The sequence below is a fragment of the Dipodomys spectabilis genome, unplaced genomic scaffold (assembly GCF_019054845.1).
Source record: "Dipodomys spectabilis isolate Male_0828 unplaced genomic scaffold, ASM1905484v1 ptg000095l, whole genome shotgun sequence".
In the NCBI taxonomy this organism is placed as follows: domain Eukaryota; kingdom Metazoa; phylum Chordata; class Mammalia; order Rodentia; family Heteromyidae; genus Dipodomys; species Dipodomys spectabilis.
This window is the reverse complement of record NW_024870772.1, coordinates 23,627,014-23,646,350: the sequence shown is the minus strand read 5'-3', so window position 1 is coordinate 23,646,350 and position 19,337 is coordinate 23,627,014. Positions and strand designations below refer to the sequence as shown.

Genomic DNA, 19,337 nt, shown 5'->3' with positions numbered 1-19,337 from the left:
GATAAGGTCTCACAGACTTTCCTGCCTGGGCTGGCTTTGAAACATGATCCTCAGATCTCAGCCTCCTGAGTAGCTATGATTACAGGCGTGAGCCACTGGCGTCCAGCGTGAATTATTTTTTTTAAGAGACTGAATTTCAAGTGGGTTTACAAATAAAACACAAGTACATTACTTGTAACAATTTAAGTGTTTTGTAGTTTATGTTGAATATTTTCCATATTTGAAAAAGGCACTTTTGCTAGGTATCATTGAAAAGGCCAGTGTTGATGAGCTTAGCAATCTCTTTAAATTTAATATAGCTTTGCTGTGGACCAATCTGTTCCAATACTCTTGGTGAAATTCACAAACTTTTTTTCCCTTGTGCTAGTACTGGGGCTGGAAGTCAGGGGTCAGGGGCCAGGGTCTGAGTCCTGTCCCTTAGCAGGTGGCTCACTCCTGTAATCCTAGCTACTCAGGAGGCTGAGATCTGAGGATCACAGTTCAAAGCCAGTTGGGGCAGGAAAGTCCATGCGACTCTTATCTCCAGTAAACCACCAGAAAAACCGGAAGTGGCCCTGTGGCTCAAGTGGTAGAGTGCTAGTCTTTTTTTTTTTTTTTTTGGGTCTGGTCGTGGGGCCTGAACTCTGGGCCTGGGCGCTGTCCCTCAGCTCTTCAGCTCAAGGCTAGCGCTCTACCACTTGAGCCACAGCACCACTTCTGGCTTTTTTTCTTTTTGCTTATGTGGTGCTGGGGAATCCAACCCAGGGCCTCATGCATGCAAGGCAAGCGCTCTACCACTGAGCCACCTTCCCAGCCCTAGAGTGCTAGTCTTGAGGTGAAGATTTGACGGACAGCAGCCAGGCCCAGAGTTCAAGCCCCACGATAGACAAAAAAAAAAAAAGAATAAATAAATTTATAGTGTCTATTCAGACTTGGCCTTAGTGGTTAATAGTAAGCTTGTCCAATGATGTGTTGTCATGATCTCTCTCTCTCTCTCTCTATATATATTTTAAAGGGCTTAACCTTATTTTGATTATCTGCTGTAAGGTTCTAATTCTACTGTAGTGAATATCAGATAAAATCTTCTGAGATTAGTACTTGAAGCATGATTGTATTTAAGTAAATAATATCCTATATAATAAATTAGGAAAAAGTATTATTGGATACTGTTTATATTATATATTTATGTGTGTATATATTATATATGTATATATAAATACAAATATAAAATTTGATATATTTACATTTTATATTTGTACTTATATATACATATATATGTGTGTGTAATGCATACATAATATATGTATATATGTGTATACACATATATGTATGTATATATGTTTGTATACATATATATACACATGCACACATATATATACACATATACATACCAGTTATCTATCTTGTTGAATATATATATATATTTGGTTATCATTCCTGTTGAATGTATATTCAGCATAGATAATGTATTTATATATATTCTTGTTGAATAGATATAGATGGATAGGATAGATAACTGGTAAGAATTTAACCACAGTGTGCACATGCTTCATGCTTTCCAGAGGGCTGCTTTTGTCATTCCAGTGTCTGCTGTCACTTCCACGTGGTGGCAGCATGTGGAGATGGTTTTTTTTTTTTTTTGGGGGGGGGGGTCCGGTTGTGGGGCCTGAACTCTGGGCCTGGGCACTGTCCCTCAGCTCTTCAGCTCAAGGCTAGCGCTCTACCACTTGAGCCACAGTACCACTTCCGGCTTTTTTTTCTTTTTGCTTATGTGTGCTGAGAAATCGAACCCAGGGCCTCATGCATGCAAGGCAAGCGATCTACCACTGAGCCACCTTCCCAGCCCAGAGATGGTTTTTAAGATAAGAACTTTCAGTATTCTTGCTCCATACTGGATGACTGTTATTTCAGACTATTTTTGTTGTTGTTGTTAAAGTCTTGGAAACAAAGCTGTGTTTATTCATTCATCCTTTCATCCTTTTCATTCATTTCTCCTTTTATGTATTTATTTTACAGCTTAGCAAGTCATATATTCTTCTGTGGAACTGAGAATTGATAAGTCTGATCTTCACTGGAATTTTCTAAACCCAGAAAAAAAAGTTGACCAAATTATCAAAGTTATGAATTTTTCTTACCTATAGAACATTAACTCTGAGATGAAAAAATCCTGCTGATGTTCTTGTAGCTAGAAGGACCTACATTTATCCTGGGATTGCCTCCCCAGACCTCAGCAGCTTGATTCTATCAGAATTCCAGAACAGAACACCTGTGGATTTTATTGCTGTGAACTCCCATACCTAAAGCTTATTTCCCTTATCTTCCCTTTACTATAGTTAAGCTTAACTTGTCTTTGTTAATTAAAAGTAATTTTTTTTATAAAACATGGGGTCTCACGTGTTTTTCTCAGGCTATTCTCTGTCCTCAAGCAATCTACCTCAGCCTCTCTGTGGAGTGACTACAAGTGTGCAACACTGTTCCTCATCTAGAAGTAAAAGAATTTTAACCTATTCAGTTTCATTTGATATATGGAATCTTGATTTTACCATGTACTTTTCCTTCAGGGACTGCACAGGACTGAGTCCATATGGAAGAAGAACTTCCCCTTTTCTATGGAGAAAGTGGCCAGGTTAGGAAAAATAAGCATGCCCTGACAGCATGTGTGTTCTGTTGCATGAATTATATTTCATCAGATATCCATTGGCCACTGATGTGAGGACCAATAAGTTAGTGTCTGTCTTTGTGGCACTCTTGTGTACTGAATGAGATGCCACAGGTTTGTGGAATGCTGAAGGGCAACAGGGAACTGGTACCACCTGAAGGGAAGAGAGAGGACTGGGGTGGGGGAGGGTGCGGGCAGATGAGAATGACAGGCCTCTGCTTACACATGGGTCTGGGTCTGTCCTGCAAAAAAGCTCCTGAGTTCAACAACATTTATTACTTCTCCAAAGATTAATACATATATTATGTAATCTTAGAAGATATGTTCTCATTTCATTGCAGGTATCTTTTAATTTTTCCATCATATGTGAACATAACACTCAACTAGCTTTAAGTCCAGTCAGCATCCAAATGATACTAAAAATTACACACTTTTTGGCATGCCTAGTGATTCCCATCATGTTATTAATTTACCAAATATCTGCTCATCACCATTAAACAACTTAATACTAACAGTCACTTTTTGTGCCAGCTTTTCACTTTAATAAATCACAGTAAATCTGCAATAAGAGATGGAAGTAATTATGCACAGGCTGTATGTATGTACATATATATGTATGTATGTATGTGTTTTAAGACAGGCTCATTATGTAGCCCAGTCTGGCCTTAAACTGAATCCTTCTGACTCAGCCTCCCAAGTGCTGAGATTACAGGCAGGTACTACCGCAGTTGGCCATTCATAGACGATATTTTAAGTTGAATTATGACAACTTGGTGGTTATCCATCATCAAAAGAAGTGTGGTTATATACTACATTCCTCATATTGATGCAGAAGCATGGCTGTACAGCAACACACTCTCTAAAGACTAGTGGGATGATCTCTTGATTTTATGGCACCTGTATTTCCTTTATTATGTTTTCCTTGAGATTATCTCACTACTTTGCATTCCAGAGATGCCAGCTACAGGTGGGAAAAGTGGATTGAATGTGATCTAAGTAATAAAAGACCACTGGCCTGGGGTTAACTACCCTGTAGATGGTAGTACAGTCAGGTTACTTAGTCCACGCTAGGACTAGATTCTAGGACATGATGGTGCTGGGCCATTCCTATGGAGGCTTGTTTCCACACATAGATTTGTTTCCTGCTGGTGTCAGCTCTTACTTAGCCCATCTCTTACCTGACTCAGGGAACAGAGCTGCTGAGGGTATTTGCAGACACACTGCCATCATGCAGAATGGCTGTCTCACAATCAAAGCTTCTGCAAGTGCTATGTGTGAATTTATATACATTGTCTCATAAGTATGTTGGACAGAAGCATTTATTCTAATGTGATTGATAGTGTAAGATTCCATGAAACTACTATTAAATGTTCATATCTTGAAAAGAATAAATATGTGCATTTTATAAATTAAGCCATCATTTTCTTATTTCTCACAGCCTTAAAAACATCAGGCTTTGATGACTAATGTCCAGCAATTGGCCTTTTGATATATTTAAAAAGTATATATCTGAAGCCTGGGTTGGTGGCTTATACCTATAATCCTAGCTATTAAGAAGGCTGAGATCTGAGAATCATGGTTTGAAGGACTCTTTTGTCCTATTAACTAGCAAAAAGCCGACCCAGAGTTCAAGCCCCAGAACCTGCACCAAAACAAAACCGGAAGTACCTATCTGGTGTTCATAGACTATAGTACAATTATTTATGTTCCATTAGATTATGCCTTCTGGAAGGGAATAATTTTATCTTTAGTGATCCGGTCATACCTGACGTTCTCTTGATTGGTAGCATCTTTTCTTATTATTGTTATTGTTATTATTATTATATGTGTGTATGTATTTGTGTGTGTGTGCGCACATGTGCCAGTACTGGGGCTTCTACACAGGGCCTTGTGCTCTTACTGAGGATTGCAGATGTTGAGCTCAGGTACCTGGTTTCAGTAGCACCTTTTAATAAAGGTAATACTATAGGTTGCATTAAACACATACACCTATACATTGGAATCCCAGTAGTCAGAGAGTTACCAGTGGGCACTATAGCTATTTGTATAAGTGGACTAGGAGGAGAGTTGACACCTACTGCCATATAGATAAGTGTTTAGTAGCTGATTGGAATTTACAGCCTGATTGTAGGCATCCAGGAAGCCACTTGATTTTGTAATCAAGCAGAATGAAATGAAGGAAAATGAGCTAGTAGTTAGTCATTGCATCTTGCTACCAGTATTGTTTGCAGAAGACAGTGCAGAGCAGGCATTAGCACTCTGAAAACAATCATCAAAGCCCTACAAGTACAAAGAGCAGACTACAAGTATATAGTATTTTTTAAAGTTAAAAAAATTACCTTTAAGTAGCTGTTCAGAGGAATTGCCATTTAACAAAGTAGTTTATGAATACAATGCATCTTGATCAATGTTCCCCTTTCAACATTCTCACCTGTGTCTTCCAACCTATCCTTGGTGTATAACATTTTGTGTGAACTTTTACTCAGCCATTAGATGATATGTGGAAAAAAATGTATGCTTTAATCTGGGCTCCTCTACCTAAAGCTACTGATTTTGTAGGATGTTTAGTCATTTTTTTGTGCCTTACTTTCCTCTTCCTCACATGTATATATAATATATAAAAACTCTAATTAGAATATTAATACATTATCTACATTAGATAATTAATATCAGTTACAACCTTTGTTCTTGAAATTTACAGAAGGAAACAATAAAAAGCAGACTTCTTAGAAAATAAGATTCCTTCATGATAAGAAGGTAGGTAAATTAAAGTAGGAACTTAGACTACATTTTTAATATAATCTGATCTTTCCATCTCTGTGTAGTGGCCTTGGACAATTGCTTTTCTTTCAGTAAACAATATTTCACAGGGCTGTTACCAGTACTGGGGTTTGAACTTACGGCCTTTGGCCTGCTCATCTTGCTTGCTCACTGGTGCTCTACCATTTGAGCCATGTATCAGCCCTGCTTTTTCTGGTTATTTTTGGAGATGGAGTATCACGTACTTTTCTTCTCAGGCAGACCTTATACCTCCATCCTCTGGATCTTGGCCTCCTGAGAAATTAAGATTACAGACATGAACCCTAGCATCTGGTTTTCCTTTCCTTCCCTTCCTTCCTCCCTCCCTCCCTCCCTCCTCTCCCCCTCCCTCCCTCAAATAAAATTGGATTCCAGAGCAGAGAATGGAGGTACAGGGTAAGGGTAATGGAGTCACAGGGTAAGGGTAATGGAGTCACAGAAGGTAGGACTGGAAGGCATGTTTTGAATGTGGAAGTAGAAGTAGAGCCATTTAGCTGAACATTTATTTGTTCATTTAACCAATATATATCATCTATGATACCCATGCAAAAGATCAATGGCATGGTGGTAAAAGAGACTGAGTCTTTTCTGTCTCCGTGAACTATATTCTAGAAGCCTATGAAGGTGGCCTCAGAAGCATGCTGGGTAATAAGGATGGGGGCGCCTTGTAAATCTGTGGCATGCACTTTGCAAGTGAAGTATTGTTCTCTTGCGCTCTCAGACATCCTCAAGTGACTCCTAAGATGGAAAGAGCAATGTTCTTTTCTAGAAAATAAGTGGCTGGCCCACAAGTCTATATTAGAAGTCATTCCTAGTAAGGTTTATCTAGTAGGTGATGCATATGGCCAGATAATTTTTGCTCCATTAAATCAAACATGTTATCATGTGAACTGAGCAAACATGCCATTAGACAGCAGGTATCAGCATGGCATATTGTCTGTTTATGCATCTTGCTGTACTATTCAAAATTTTTACATGTCAAAAAATGTGTAAATAAAATGTGTCCAGTGGCAGATAAAGACTTTTTTGAGACAATTTTATGATGATCTTAATAAATGCTGTTATGGCCTTACTTGTAACCCTTCAATATTCATGTGTTCAAGTCCTAACTGACCAGTACTTCAACATGAAATGGAATCATGGCCGATATAATTATATTAGTTAAGATGAAGTCACTAGGATGAGCGCTGGTGTAGTCTAACTGCTGTCTTTATATAAAGGAGGAATGTGGACACATACACATCCAGGGTAGATGGTGCAAACTGACCTAGGGAGAAGGCAGCCACCTGCAAGCCAAGGTGGAGCCTAGAATAGATCTTTTCCATATCACTTTCAGAAGGAGCAAAACTAGCTGATTTTGGACTTTGGGTCTACAGACTGTGGGATAATCTTGGTTGTTTAAACCTCCTGCTTGCAGTACTTAGTTATAGCTGCTGTAGCAAACTGAATGTTTCTTCTAAACAGTCCCAAACCTGAGGGTTGAGCAGGGAGGAAATCCAGCCACTCCTCAAACTGAACATCAGCTGATGCTTGCCCAAGACCACGCCTCCAGTGTCCCCTTCAGCAATGACCGTTGCCAAGGATTTGTTTTATTAGGATTGAGGCATCCAAGTAGCCCTTCTCCCTTTCCTCTTTCTCTCCCTAAGTTTTTTCTTGCCTTTTTTTTAAACCAAGCCTTGTTTCCATGGCTACATTGAAAACACAGCCAATATTTAAAGTACTTGTTGATTATTCAACTTCCTAAGGGCCAGCCCTGGGTAGTTCCTGTGCCCTTGAGTAAAATGAATAGATGAGATCTGAATCCATCTGGGCCTCTGGTGCCTACTTGCTGCAAGAGCCTTCCTGAGGCAGCTGCGAGGGGCTCTCAGTGACAGACACACATGTTTAGGACTTGCTTCTTAAGATTTTGGTCCCCCTTCTGCAGAAGTAAAGGGACTAAGAAAATGTATTTTTTGTATTACTAATCTCTCCTATTTTTCCTTTTCAGCCATTACTGGCTATTCTCTCATCATTGAAGATGTTAGATGTGGGAAAGTGGCCAATTTTTTCCCTTTGTTCTGAAGAAGAACTGCAGTTAATTCGTCAGGCTTGTGTCTTTGGCAGTGCTGGCAATGAGGCTTTATATACCACAATAAATGATGAGGTAACTTGAAGAAAAACATCCAGCCCCCCCATATGTTTAGTAATGGATTTGTTCAATTGAGGATCAATGCAGATTTTTGTTTGTATGTTTGTTTAAAGCATGGCAAGTTGATTTGTATTTATTCTCTATGAAGCAGTTTGCACAGGAAGACTGCGCTTATTTGTGGTCGTTCTTGGCTCATCACATATTGGCCAACTTGAACTGACAGTGGTTTTCTCACAGATTTTTGTGCTTGGCACAAACTGCAGTGGCTGTCTGGGTTTAGGTAACATCCAGAACACCATTGAACCTCGGAGACTGGATTCCTTAAGTGGCAAAAAGATTGCCTGCCTCAGCTATGGAAGTGGCCCACACATCATCCTGGCAACAACAGGTAACAGGAACTCCACAGAGAATTGTAGCCATTGCTTTATTGATTGAGGAACATGACGAGGACTGCCCTGGAATTGAGAGGAACGTTCTGATTGGGAAAGCATTGCTGGTTCTGTCCTATGAACTTGACCATGCATTAGAAAAGGTAAAATAACAATGTATTTCAAGATCTGACCAAGATAATGTAGCAGATGGAAGGTAGGAAGTGTTGGTATTTTAGATGTAGGAATACCTGCTGCATGTCCAGTGTTTCTCTTCTCTTTGTGAATGAAATTACTGTGTGAGAATCTTATACTTACTTTGGCTCCTGAGATGACTACATTTTGAACTTTAGATGTTTGATCCATGAATTGAGTGACTAAATGTGGATTCTGGCATTTTGAGATTGTTGAGCTAAATAGTGGCATGAAATTAAACATTCTTAAGGCTGTTTTATGAATTAGACTATACAATTAAAATTAAATTATAGAGTTAAATTAAATTAAATTAGAGTTAAAAGTTCCAGGGTTTTGGTGTTGCCAGTAATGGCAGGTGAGAATTTTCACTGAAAACAACTAAAGTTCTAGATCGTTTTGCTTTTATTTTATCTCATAAAGCACTGACAAAACAGAAAGGAATGGTTAGACCAAATTTAAAAAAAAGTATCAGGGGCTGGGAAGGTGGCTCAGTGGTAGAGTGCTTGCCTTGCATGCATGAGGCCCTGGGTTCCATTCCTCAGCACCACATAAGCAAAAAGAAAAAAAGCCGGAAGTGGCACTGTGGCTCAAGTGGTAGAGTGCTAGCCTTGAGCTGAAGAGCTGAAGGACAGTGCCCAAGCCCAGAATTCAGGCCCCACAACCTGGACCAAAAAAAAAAAAAAAAAAAGAAAAGGTATCAAATCCTAGTATATAGGAGAATTGGTTACTGTGTTGCTTTCAAGGTGCCTGTCTCTATCAGCTGGAGCCAAGCTGTGGTTGTATGTACCCAGGAGGTAAAGGAACACAAGTCAAGATCCTGCCTAATGGAATAGTAGGAAACTTCCCAAATAGGCTGAACAGGAAAAGGCTTCCTCTCTGGGAAAGGATTAGCTACTTCCTAAGAACGGAACAGGAAAACTTTTTTCTATGAGCAAAGCAGGGAAGAAAGAGGGAAATGAAATAAACCCCCAGCACTTGGATGATGAGACAGGAGAATCACTATTTTGAGACCATCCTGGAATTACCAAGTAAGATCCTGTCTTACCTCCCTCCAAAAAAAAATTTAAGAGAGAGAGAGAGAGAGAAACCTCTCAGAGTTTAGATCTCTGTATTAGTTTAGATCCATAGGTTACTTTAATTCATATTAGACTCAATGGTCCTAGAAACCTCAAATTTGAATTTATTAGCAATTCTGGACTAGAAGTGCCTTAAAGGTATTATAGAAATTAATGCAGATCATTTCTAGAAGAAGACTCTTCCACTAAAGACCTGGGGGAAATCATCACAAATATCTTTTCAGTGATTATAAACAACACATAATCCAAATAGTCAGGCATAGAAAAAAAAGACAAAATCACAAGTTTAGTTTACTAAAGATTTTTATTTATTTATTTTTGTCAGTCATGGAGCCTGAACTCGAGCTATTTAGCTCAAGATTAGCACTCTACCACTTGAACCACAGCACTACTTGAGGCTTTTTTCTGCTTTGTGGTGCTGAGGAATCGAACGCAGGGCCTCATGCATATCAGGAAAGCACTCTACCACTGAGTCACCTTCCCAGCCCATACTAAAGATTCTAATTGACTTTTCTTTGTGATACTACAATCACACAATACTTCATTCCATAAAACAGAATAAGCATTATGATAACCTGATTAGAAGAGGTTGGTTTTATAGATAGAGTAGGACTGAAGACGAGGAAACAGAGAAGAGAGCAGACTGATCTTTTCAGTTATTTTCCTTATAAGGATAAACCAGAGGGAACATCATTATCTGCTGACTGAAACTGGCATGTTAGGCAATTTGACTCTGTCTTCCTCTCTTGATTCTCAAACCAAATAAACAACTTAGTTTCTGCTTGGTAAGGTGGAAAATGACTACAAGGAATGACTATTTTACTTTGGTTTGTTAGGCCTACTCTAAACCAATGGCCTCCTGTACATTCTTTAAAAAAAAAAAAATGAGAACCAATAGAAGCAACAGACCCAAAGAACTGACTACTAAATATCAAACATTAGAATTTAATATAAATTAAACACTGACTACAAGGCATTTATAGTTGTTGTTTGAAAAATTTTTTATAGAGATCATAAAAGATTTAGAAAAGACCCAAGTAAACAGTGTAGGTATCAAAAAGAAAATTCACTGAACAAATTCTCTATCACAGGAGAAAATCAGTAAACTGGAAGATAGGTCAGAAGAAAGTAGAACATAATATAAAGAGGCAATATGGGAGAAATTGTAAGCAAAATGAGTACATATTGTCTGAGTCCATTTATTTAAAGTTCAAAAACAGGAAACAATTTATGCAAGATGCATATATGAGGGACTTTGTATTTTATTACTTAAGATTGGTACATAAATGTGTACTTTAATTATTTATAAATAGTAACTGTGTTATCATCTATGGAAGCCATACAATGTATGTGTTCAGATAATGAAACATTTTGAAGGTGGTTACTTTCTTTTATTTTCAGAAGGAGAAGTCTTTACCTGGGGTCACAATGCTTATAGCCAGTTGGGCAATGGAACAACGAATCATGGTTTAGTACCCTGTCATATTTCTACTAACTTGTCAAATAAGCAGGTGATTGAAGTTGCCTGTGGGTCTTACCATTCTTTGGTCCTAACTTCTGATGGAGAGGTAAGGACAGTTAACGTAATGTCCCTTTTTTTTTTTTTTCCTGTTGCATTCTATAGATTCCTTTATCAGTCCTGGAAATAGGACCATTAGATTAAAATAACCACTTTCCTCAAATTCAGTCATATTCTTGATAGCAACTCATAGTTGTGGGGTTTATATGATAAAGTCCACTTGATTATAGTAAGGAGTTTAATCACTGCAAAATTAATCTATCTTTCCTTCTATATTGCTATGATGAAGAGATTATTGAAGAAAAGGGAAATCCAGAAATATTGAAAATATTGCTGAGGCAAAGTAAATACTTTTGTGTAATTGATATTTAATAGTAATTATTATTGTTTGACTGGATAATAACAATAACCTCATGTTACAAACTAATGAGAGAATAAGTTACAGAAACTTTAATACCAGTGCTGTGAGAATGGCTAGCTCTGAAACACCTTAAGAAGAATGTGTCAGTATTTAGTGGAGAGACTATAAATGATATTCCACATATCAAACTTTGCTTTCAATAGGTGTTTGCCTGGGGTTATAATAACTCTGGGCAGGTAGGCTCTGGATCAACAGTGAATCAGCCCATCCCTCGAAGAGTCACTGGTTACTTGCAGAACAAAGTTGTGGTGAACATAGCGTGTGGACAGATGTGTTCAATGGCTGTTGCGGACACTGGAGAGGTAGGAAGGTCATTTTGTACTTTGGTTCATTTTTTTCTTCTTTTTTTTTTTTTTTTTTTTTTACCACATCTCTGTTGTATGAGCATGACATATTATATTTCTCAAACAAACATAAGCCTTGAGTTTCTCATCTCCCCCCTAGGTCTATGTCTGGGGGTACAGTGGGAACGGACAGCTGGGACTGGGAAGCACTGGTAACCAGCCAACCCCTTGTCGAGTGGCTGCACTGCAGGGCATTCATGTTCAGCGGGTAGGTCCAGCCTTGGTTTGTGTGTATGTTTTAAGGCCTTTAATGATGAAGATACCAATGTGCTTAAAAACATAATGTTCTATCAGGATGTAAAGTTGAGCTGTTGAATGTCTTTGTTGAAGTCAAAATTAAAGCTCTGTGTACCTGAATGAATGTTTGGAGACATTCTGTTTCTAGGTTACTCTTTTTTTTTTCATTAAAAAATTTATTGTAAAGGTAATGTCCAGGAAGGTTACAGTTACATAAGTCAGGTAGTGAGTATATTTCCTCCTTTATTCTCTCTCAGTAAACCCTCCTGACTTCCCATCCCCACCCCTGAAAGTTGTATAGTTCATTTCCAACATAGTGTCTGGTAGGTTTCATTGCTGAATTGTTTCATCCTTTGTTTTACCATTTCTGTGCTTCCCCTTTTCCTCCCCAAATCAGATAAACTTATATACAAGACAAAGGATTACAGAAATCTAAAACAGGGACAGACAGGAATAAAGAAAAAAAAAAGAATTGAAAACAATATAATAGAAAACCTCTTACTTCCATTTCTTGGAGTTCATTTTGATAAATGTCATTTTACATGACCTTAAGCACATAGCTATCGAGCCCTTGATATCCCTACCCAAGAATATCCTCCTTTATTCTCACTGTGTGAATGTTTAGACTGCTGTTTAATTAATCCTGTCCTGGTGTAATTATTTGTCTTTTACTATCCATTGAGTTAGTTGTAGATTTATAGGCACATTCTAGTTATTACCAATGAGAGAAATCATGTAAACTATGTTTCTTTGGGTCTGGCTTACTTTGCTTAGTATAATTTTTTTTCGATTTCCTTATGAATGGGGTGATGTCATTTTTTCTGATGGAAGCATAGAATTCCATTATGTATATATACCACATTTTCTTGATTTGTTCATCCACTGAGGGGAATTTGTGTTGATTCTATGTCTTAACTATGGTAAACAATGCTGCAATGAACATGGTCACACTGGTGGCTTTAGTGTAACCTGGTTTGTGGTCAATTGGATAGATGCCCAGAAGTGGAATTGCTGGTTCATGTTTAGTCTTTTGAGGAACCTCCGTACTGCTTTCCAGAGTGGTTGAACAAGTTTACATTCCCACCAGTAGTATAGTAGCATTCCTTTATAGCCACATCCCCACCAGCATCTGTTACTGTTGGTTTTCCTGATAATGGCCATTTTAACTGGGGTAAGGTGGAATCTCAATGTTGTTTTGATTTGCATTTCTTTTATGGCTAGAGATTTCGAACATCTCTTCATGTGTCTGTCTATTGGCCATTCTTATTTCTTCTTTGGATAAGTCTCTCTTTAGGTCTTTATTTAGCCCATTTATTAATTGGGTTGTTGTTTCTTTGAGGATTCACTTTTGGGAGATTTAATTTCTTAATGCTCTGAGTATATTTTAGATATGGGGCTCTTGTCTGATGTATGTATAGCTAGTAAAGATCTCCCATTCTGTGAGCTTTCTGTTTTATCTTTCTAGTGATGTCCTTTGCCATGCAGAAACTCTTCAGTTTGATGCAATGCCATTTATCTAGTCTTTCTTTGATTTGTTAATTTTGGATCTTAGGAAGTTTCCATCTGTACCTTAGTGTTTCCTCTATCCCTCCTTGTAATATTTTCAGAGTATCTGCTCTTACATTAAGGTCTTTGATTTATTTGGAATTGATTCTGGTGCAGGATGATATATAAGGATCTAACTTCAGCATTCTGCACGTGTATAGTCAATTTTGCTAGCACCATTTATTGAAGAGGCTGTCTTTCTTCCATCCTAGGTTTTTGGCTCCCTTATCAAATATTAGGTGGCTATAGGTATGGGCTCATTTCTGGGTCTTCTACTCCATTGGTCTCCAGACCTATTCTTGTGCTAGTACCAAGCTGTTTTTATTACTACAACTTTTTAATGGAGTTTGAAATTTGGTTTTGATATTTCTTTAGCACTGTTCTTCTTGCTAAGTATTGTTTTTGATATTTGGGGTCTTCTGTTATTCCATATGAATTTTTGGATTGCTTATTCTATATCATTGAAGAATGCTTTTCGGATTTTGATAGGTATTGCATTGGATTTGTAGATAGTTTTGGTCAGTATTGCCCTTTTCACAATGTTAATACTTCCAGTCCAGTATCATGGGAGGTCTTTTCACTTCTTTAAATCTGCTTTAATTTTCTTTTTTCCCTCCCTCCCTCCCTCCCTTCCTTCCTTCCTTCTCTCTCTCTCTCTCTCTCTCTCTCTCTCTCTCTCTCTCTCTCTCTCTCTCTCTCTCTCTCTTTCTTTCTCCGTCATGGGCCTTGAATTCTGGGCCTGGGCTCTGTCCCTCAGCTCTTTAGCTCAATTCTAGTGCTCTACCACTTGAGCCACAGCACCACTTCTGGTTTTCTGGTCGTTTATTGCAGATAAGAGTCTCACGGACTTTCCTACTCAGGATGGCTTTGAACCATGTTCCTCAGATCTTAGCCTACTGAGTAGCTAGGATTATAGGCATGAGCCACTAGCACCTGGCTTTGCTTTAATTTTCTTGTTCAGGTTTTTAAAGTTTTTTTCATAGAGATCCTTCACATCTTTGGTTAATTCCTGTTATTTTTTTTTTTTTTTGAGGCTATTACAAATGGAGTTGCTTTCCTGATTCTACTGTCTCTCTTCTCATTGCTTGCACATAAAAAAAGCTACTGATTTTTGTGGGTTATTTTATATCTAGGGACTCTTATTTGGGACTATCAATTGTGACAACCTTTCCTGAAGAATCTTTGGTAGTCTCTTGTATCAAGAGACTTAAAAAAATTCCCTCTGACCTATAATTCTACTCCTAGAGAATTGTCCTCAGGAACTCAAGAGAACATTTCTTACAGAATTAGGTAAGAGTCAAATTGAAGTCCATTAGTATGTACAATTAATATTCATTAATAATTACTATAAAATGATTCATAAAAAGCAATAGATATAGTATAATTTACTAATCAAATAGTATGTTAATGATAAGATAAGTTATGCCAACTCTGGATGATAGGATGTTTAGAAAGAATAATGAAAGAGGAGAGAGGGTACCTTGTGTGATGATAGAAAGAATGAAGATGGAAAGCTGAATAGACAATATCATTAAAAAATTTGTGGTGCATCTCTATACCTGTACATAAATAGGAAAATACCCCAAACCCCGATCTCTTTTTTTTTTTTTGGTCGGTCGTGGGGCTTAAACTCTGGGTCTGGGCGCTGTCCCTGGGCTCTTCAGCTGGCTGAAGAGCCACAGCACCACTTCCAGTTTTCTGGTTGTTTATTGGAGATAAGAGTCTCACAGAGTTTCCTGCCCGGGATGGTTTTGAACCGTGATCCTCAGATCTCAGCCTCCTGAGCAGCTAGAATCACAGGCGTGAGCCACCGGTGCCTGGCTTCAAACCCTGATCTTGAGAATACTTATATGTTTCTATTCGTCTCCATTATTTTATGTATTTACTTTAACTGTTAGAGAAAAAGAATGTCTCTCTTACATTCAGCTCCCAACTGTGAGTTTCCTGGAGCATAAGGAATGCCTCACGAGAGCCAGTGATCCAGGCTGAGAAGTCAGAAGGACTCACCCATGTCTTTCCTGAAGTTCCAGCCTCTCAGGGAGCCTGTGCCTATATGCAAGAGTATTGGTTAGCTTAATGTTTGTTTATGGGCAGGCTGCCTCCCCCTCTTGTTCCATTTTCATTCTTAACCTACTTTTTAGAAATAGTGAGATGTTTCCTTTTATTTACAATCTTGAGAGGGTTTGTTTTTTTGTCTCCACAGGTTGCCTGTGGCTACGCACACACATTAGTATTAACAGATGAAGGTCAAGTGTATGCTTGGGGTGCAAATTCTTATGGCCAGTTGGGCACTGGCAATAAAAGTAACCAGTCCTATCCTACCCCTGTCGTTGTGGAGAAGGACAGGTAATGTTTGCATTTTCAAACTTACCCCAGTGCTCTGTTAAGTTAAAGAAGACTCAAAAATCACAACAAAGGATTGTAGGAACTTTACTGCTAGCACTAGACTATTTGTCCAGAGTATTCCTTTTTTAAAAGTTGATTGGGAATGGTTGGGGAGGTTGTTGTATGTTAAATGTTTTCTTTTCACCTGTTCCTCTAATAGCTAACCTCAGTTATGTGAGCTGTTACGACTAAACCCACAATAGCCATTCCACATTCATATCACAAATTACTCTTTTTTCCTCTTTGGAGATTTTCATACTAAAAGGGAAGTTGACAACATTTGAAGTCTGTCTTTGGTACCTTGATGAGATATGAAGCCAGTCCTCAGCTTCCTATAACAGTCCTCACTTACTTGTAAAATTTGCCAGGTGCAGATGAAACATTATTTTGATACTTTAACTCTCAAGCTATCACTATGAGAAAGAGTAAAATGGTTAGGAAAAAAGTCCTTTCTGGTGTACAGGGTTATGTTAGGTAATTTACAAATATGGAAGTTGTTTCTAGATAATCCTAATATTTTTGAAAGCCTACTGGATTTCATAAGAATGACCATATTGCCTTTTCACTCATTCTTTTTTTCTTTTCTTTTTCTTAGCTTTTAATTTGTTCTCTCTCCCTCCTCCCTCCCTCCCTCCTTTCTTTCTCTTTCCCCTCTTCCTTCCCCTTTCCTTTCCTTCTTCTCTCTGTTTCTCCCTTTCTCCCCCCCCCCCTCTGTTTCTCCCTCCCTCCCTCTCTTCCTTTCTATGAGGGATTGAACCCAAGTCCTTGAGCTTTCTAGGCAAAAGTTCTGCCACTTGAGCCATGTCCCTATCCCTTCACTCATTTCAAGACACAGTAGTATGAAGTAAAAACATTTTATTTTTCTTTTAAACTAGCGTTGTAGTCATTGTAGAAACTAATACCACTGTTCTTATTTATATTTCACGTGTCATTTTTATTATATTTGATTTAAAACAAACATGAGAAACTGGGCACTAGTGGCTCTCATCTTTAATCCTAGCTACACAGGAAGCTAACATATGAGGATTGCACTTCAAGGTCAGTCCAGGCAAGAAAGTCTGTGAGACTCTTATCTTCAGTTAACCCCTAAAAAAGTTGGAAGTGGAGCTGGCTTAAGTGGCAAATTACCAGCCTTAAGCACAAATACTCAGTGACAGCTCCTAGGCCTTGAGTTCAAGCCCTGGGGCTAGCACAAAGTAATAAAAATAAAGATAAATTGATTAGCATTTGTACACCATATATTAGATTTTTTCTGTTGGAATATGTAACAGTTAAAGAGCCAAATTGTCATTTCTTAGCCACCTCAGTTTTCATTTGCCTATTGTGAACTTGGTGAACTGTATTGAGCTTTTATTGAATAGGTCCTAAAAAAAGGTGTTTTTTTTTTCCACCCAAAGTCTTAGAATTAGACCCTTAAAATCTTAAAATTGGAGATGGGGGACAGTGGAAGGATGAACTGGCTCAGGAATGCCTACAGAGTTGTGGTTTGCTTGTTTTGTAAAGGTATTCAGAACTACTTAGGAAGGACACACAAAACACACAGTCTTGAATGAACACACCACCAGTCCAGTTAGTGGGACAATTAGTAGTTAGCCTGATCAACAAAGTGTTGAAAAATCATATGAAGACAGCTTGGACATCAAAACAATGATTTACATGGCATACACATTCCTACTTTTTTTTTTCACATTCCTGCTTTTTATGGTGCATTTATACTTAACAACTTTAGTTCCTGCATCCCTGGCTTATAGTCTGATTTTACTACTCTACCCCCACCCTCACCGCCACCCCGGTGATTTGCTCATGTTGTCTATTGGTCCCTGGTATAGAACACAAGTCTAGGTCTTCTGACCAGTTCCTGGGGGACAGACAGTTTATGAGAGAACGAACAGAAACAGGGACTAACAATGACCTGAGTACCAAGTTGGGGACTTTGAGAGTTTCTGTTGCCTGTGTGTGTGTGTGTGTGTGTGCGCGCACAAACACACGCTTGGGGTACTGAACTTAGAGCTTCCTCAGGTGATCAACTTAAGATATGCCCCACCCTTTTTTTCTTTTTTCTGTTTTCTTTTCCTTTTCTTTCTTTCTTTTTTTTTTTTTGTTAGGTAGTATCTTGCTTTCTTCCCCATATAGTTCTTGAAACTGATTCCCAGGTGTTTGCCTCTAAGCAGCCAAGATTACAGGTTTGAGCCACTGGGTACCACACACTATGCCTTTCTGTCTTTTAAAACTGCAGTTGTTTTTAAATTGTAAAGATGGAGCCAGCTATGCATCTGTGCATTTGCTGTGTCTATATTAACATTATTTTGACAGAAAAAAAAATCATGGATGAATGAGAGATGTTTCTGACTGCCTTACTTTTATAGGCTTGCTTTGGGGTGGTAGTGTTTCTGAGCTTGCTCAGTGTCTGTTCGGCCTATCACAGGTGCTAGGATTTGTTCTGCATTCTCCACCCATTTTAGTGGCTGAACCTTGCACATAGGTTATGAGTTCTTCCTCAGGAACCTTCCTCTGACTCTTCCAGGTCCCCTATGGGAGTCTGGCTAGTGAGGAATACAATTGCACTTGAGGTGGGTCAAGAACAGGTCTTTAGTTCTTAGTTACCAGCTCCCCAAAGAGAAAAGGGAGACTTCATCTACATTGAATTGTTCCCACTTTTAGTGGGAATCATAAAGAGGAGGATTGTGGTCCACGCTAGCCTAGGCAAAAAGCAAGACCTTATCTAAAAGATAACTAGAGCAAAAAAGGACCCAAGTGACTTAGTACCTGCCCAACAAGCATGAAGCTCTGAGTTCATATTTCACTACTGACCCTGCCCTTTATGGCTGTTTGGTACACATTAATTTAAAAAATGACCCAAGGCACAGAGAAGGTTTTATGGCAGTTTGCTTGGGTTCCAAGCCCAGACCTGAAGATACCCACTAAACTCTCTCTACTCTTGTTCCTATGTAGCAGCTGCTGCGGTCAGCCCGGCCCACACCCCACCCCTGACTTCCCTTGTGGAGCGAGGTGTGCCAGGTAAATGTCTCAAGGCCGTGCCTTGGGCAGCCAGTGTCAGTATTCCCTCCTCACCTCCCTCCTCTGCTCTGCCTGCCCAAGTCCGGCCCAGATCACCAGCTGCTTTAGTGACTGTAGTCCTTCATAGATGAAGGACTAATGATAGACTAAGTGTCTAATGACAGACACTTCAGAAGGGAACACAGAGACTAAATTTTGTTGCTTTTCTCAGTTGGATTGTTTTGTACAGGGCACTCTTGTGTTCCAGTTAGTGGCATTTTTTTGTAGAATATTATCAAGAAAAAGGGAGCCAGATGTTTTTTTAACCCGGTCTCTGAGTGCACAGAAATAATTCAAATAAAAGTAACAGTCTGTGCTTTGTAGGTTATTATGAAAGGGCTCAGATAGGAAGAGAGCATGTGCAGCTCACCAGTGCTTAAGGAAAGATTGTTGGGATTGCCCAGCACCACACAGCTTTACCACGGACTGGTTAAGTATTCATGACCTTTTCTTTCTTTTATTTCTTGTGTAACTCTGTATGCTGAGCCCACAGCAGTACCAGGCCAGGCCAGTATTATTTGAGCCTCCCTCAGTACCATGAGGCTGGGCTTTTCCTAGATATATTCTCCTGGGGCCATCTTCGGGTCCTGTCCTTGGAAATGCAAGCTACCCTGATTCCTCCGTG

General features: G+C 38.9%; 1 protein-coding gene across 4 annotated transcripts in view; it reads left to right on the top strand.

Moving 5' to 3' along the window:
- Window positions 1-19,337, top strand: part of Rcbtb2 (RCC1 and BTB domain containing protein 2) — a 35,858-nt gene that overhangs the window by 4,057 nt on the left and 12,464 nt on the right. The window contains exons 2-9 of one of the 4 annotated variants that reach the window (XM_042685576.1): window positions 5,340-5,395; window positions 7,425-7,580; window positions 7,803-7,953; window positions 10,606-10,772; window positions 11,288-11,446; window positions 11,589-11,696; window positions 15,474-15,616; window positions 18,608-18,673. In XM_042685576.1, the coding sequence (XP_042541510.1) occupies window positions 7,455-7,580; window positions 7,803-7,953; window positions 10,606-10,772; window positions 11,288-11,446; window positions 11,589-11,696; window positions 15,474-15,616; window positions 18,608-18,673 (920 nt within the window). In that variant the 5' untranslated portion in view covers window positions 5,340-5,395; window positions 7,425-7,454. Of the gene's footprint in view, window positions 1-2,540; window positions 2,606-5,339; window positions 5,396-7,422; window positions 7,581-7,802; window positions 7,954-10,605; window positions 10,773-11,287; window positions 11,447-11,588; window positions 11,697-15,473; window positions 15,617-18,607; window positions 18,674-19,337 lie in introns of all 4 variants that reach the window. The other 3 variants (XM_042685578.1, XM_042685577.1, XM_042685575.1) reach the window with 3 other exon arrangements.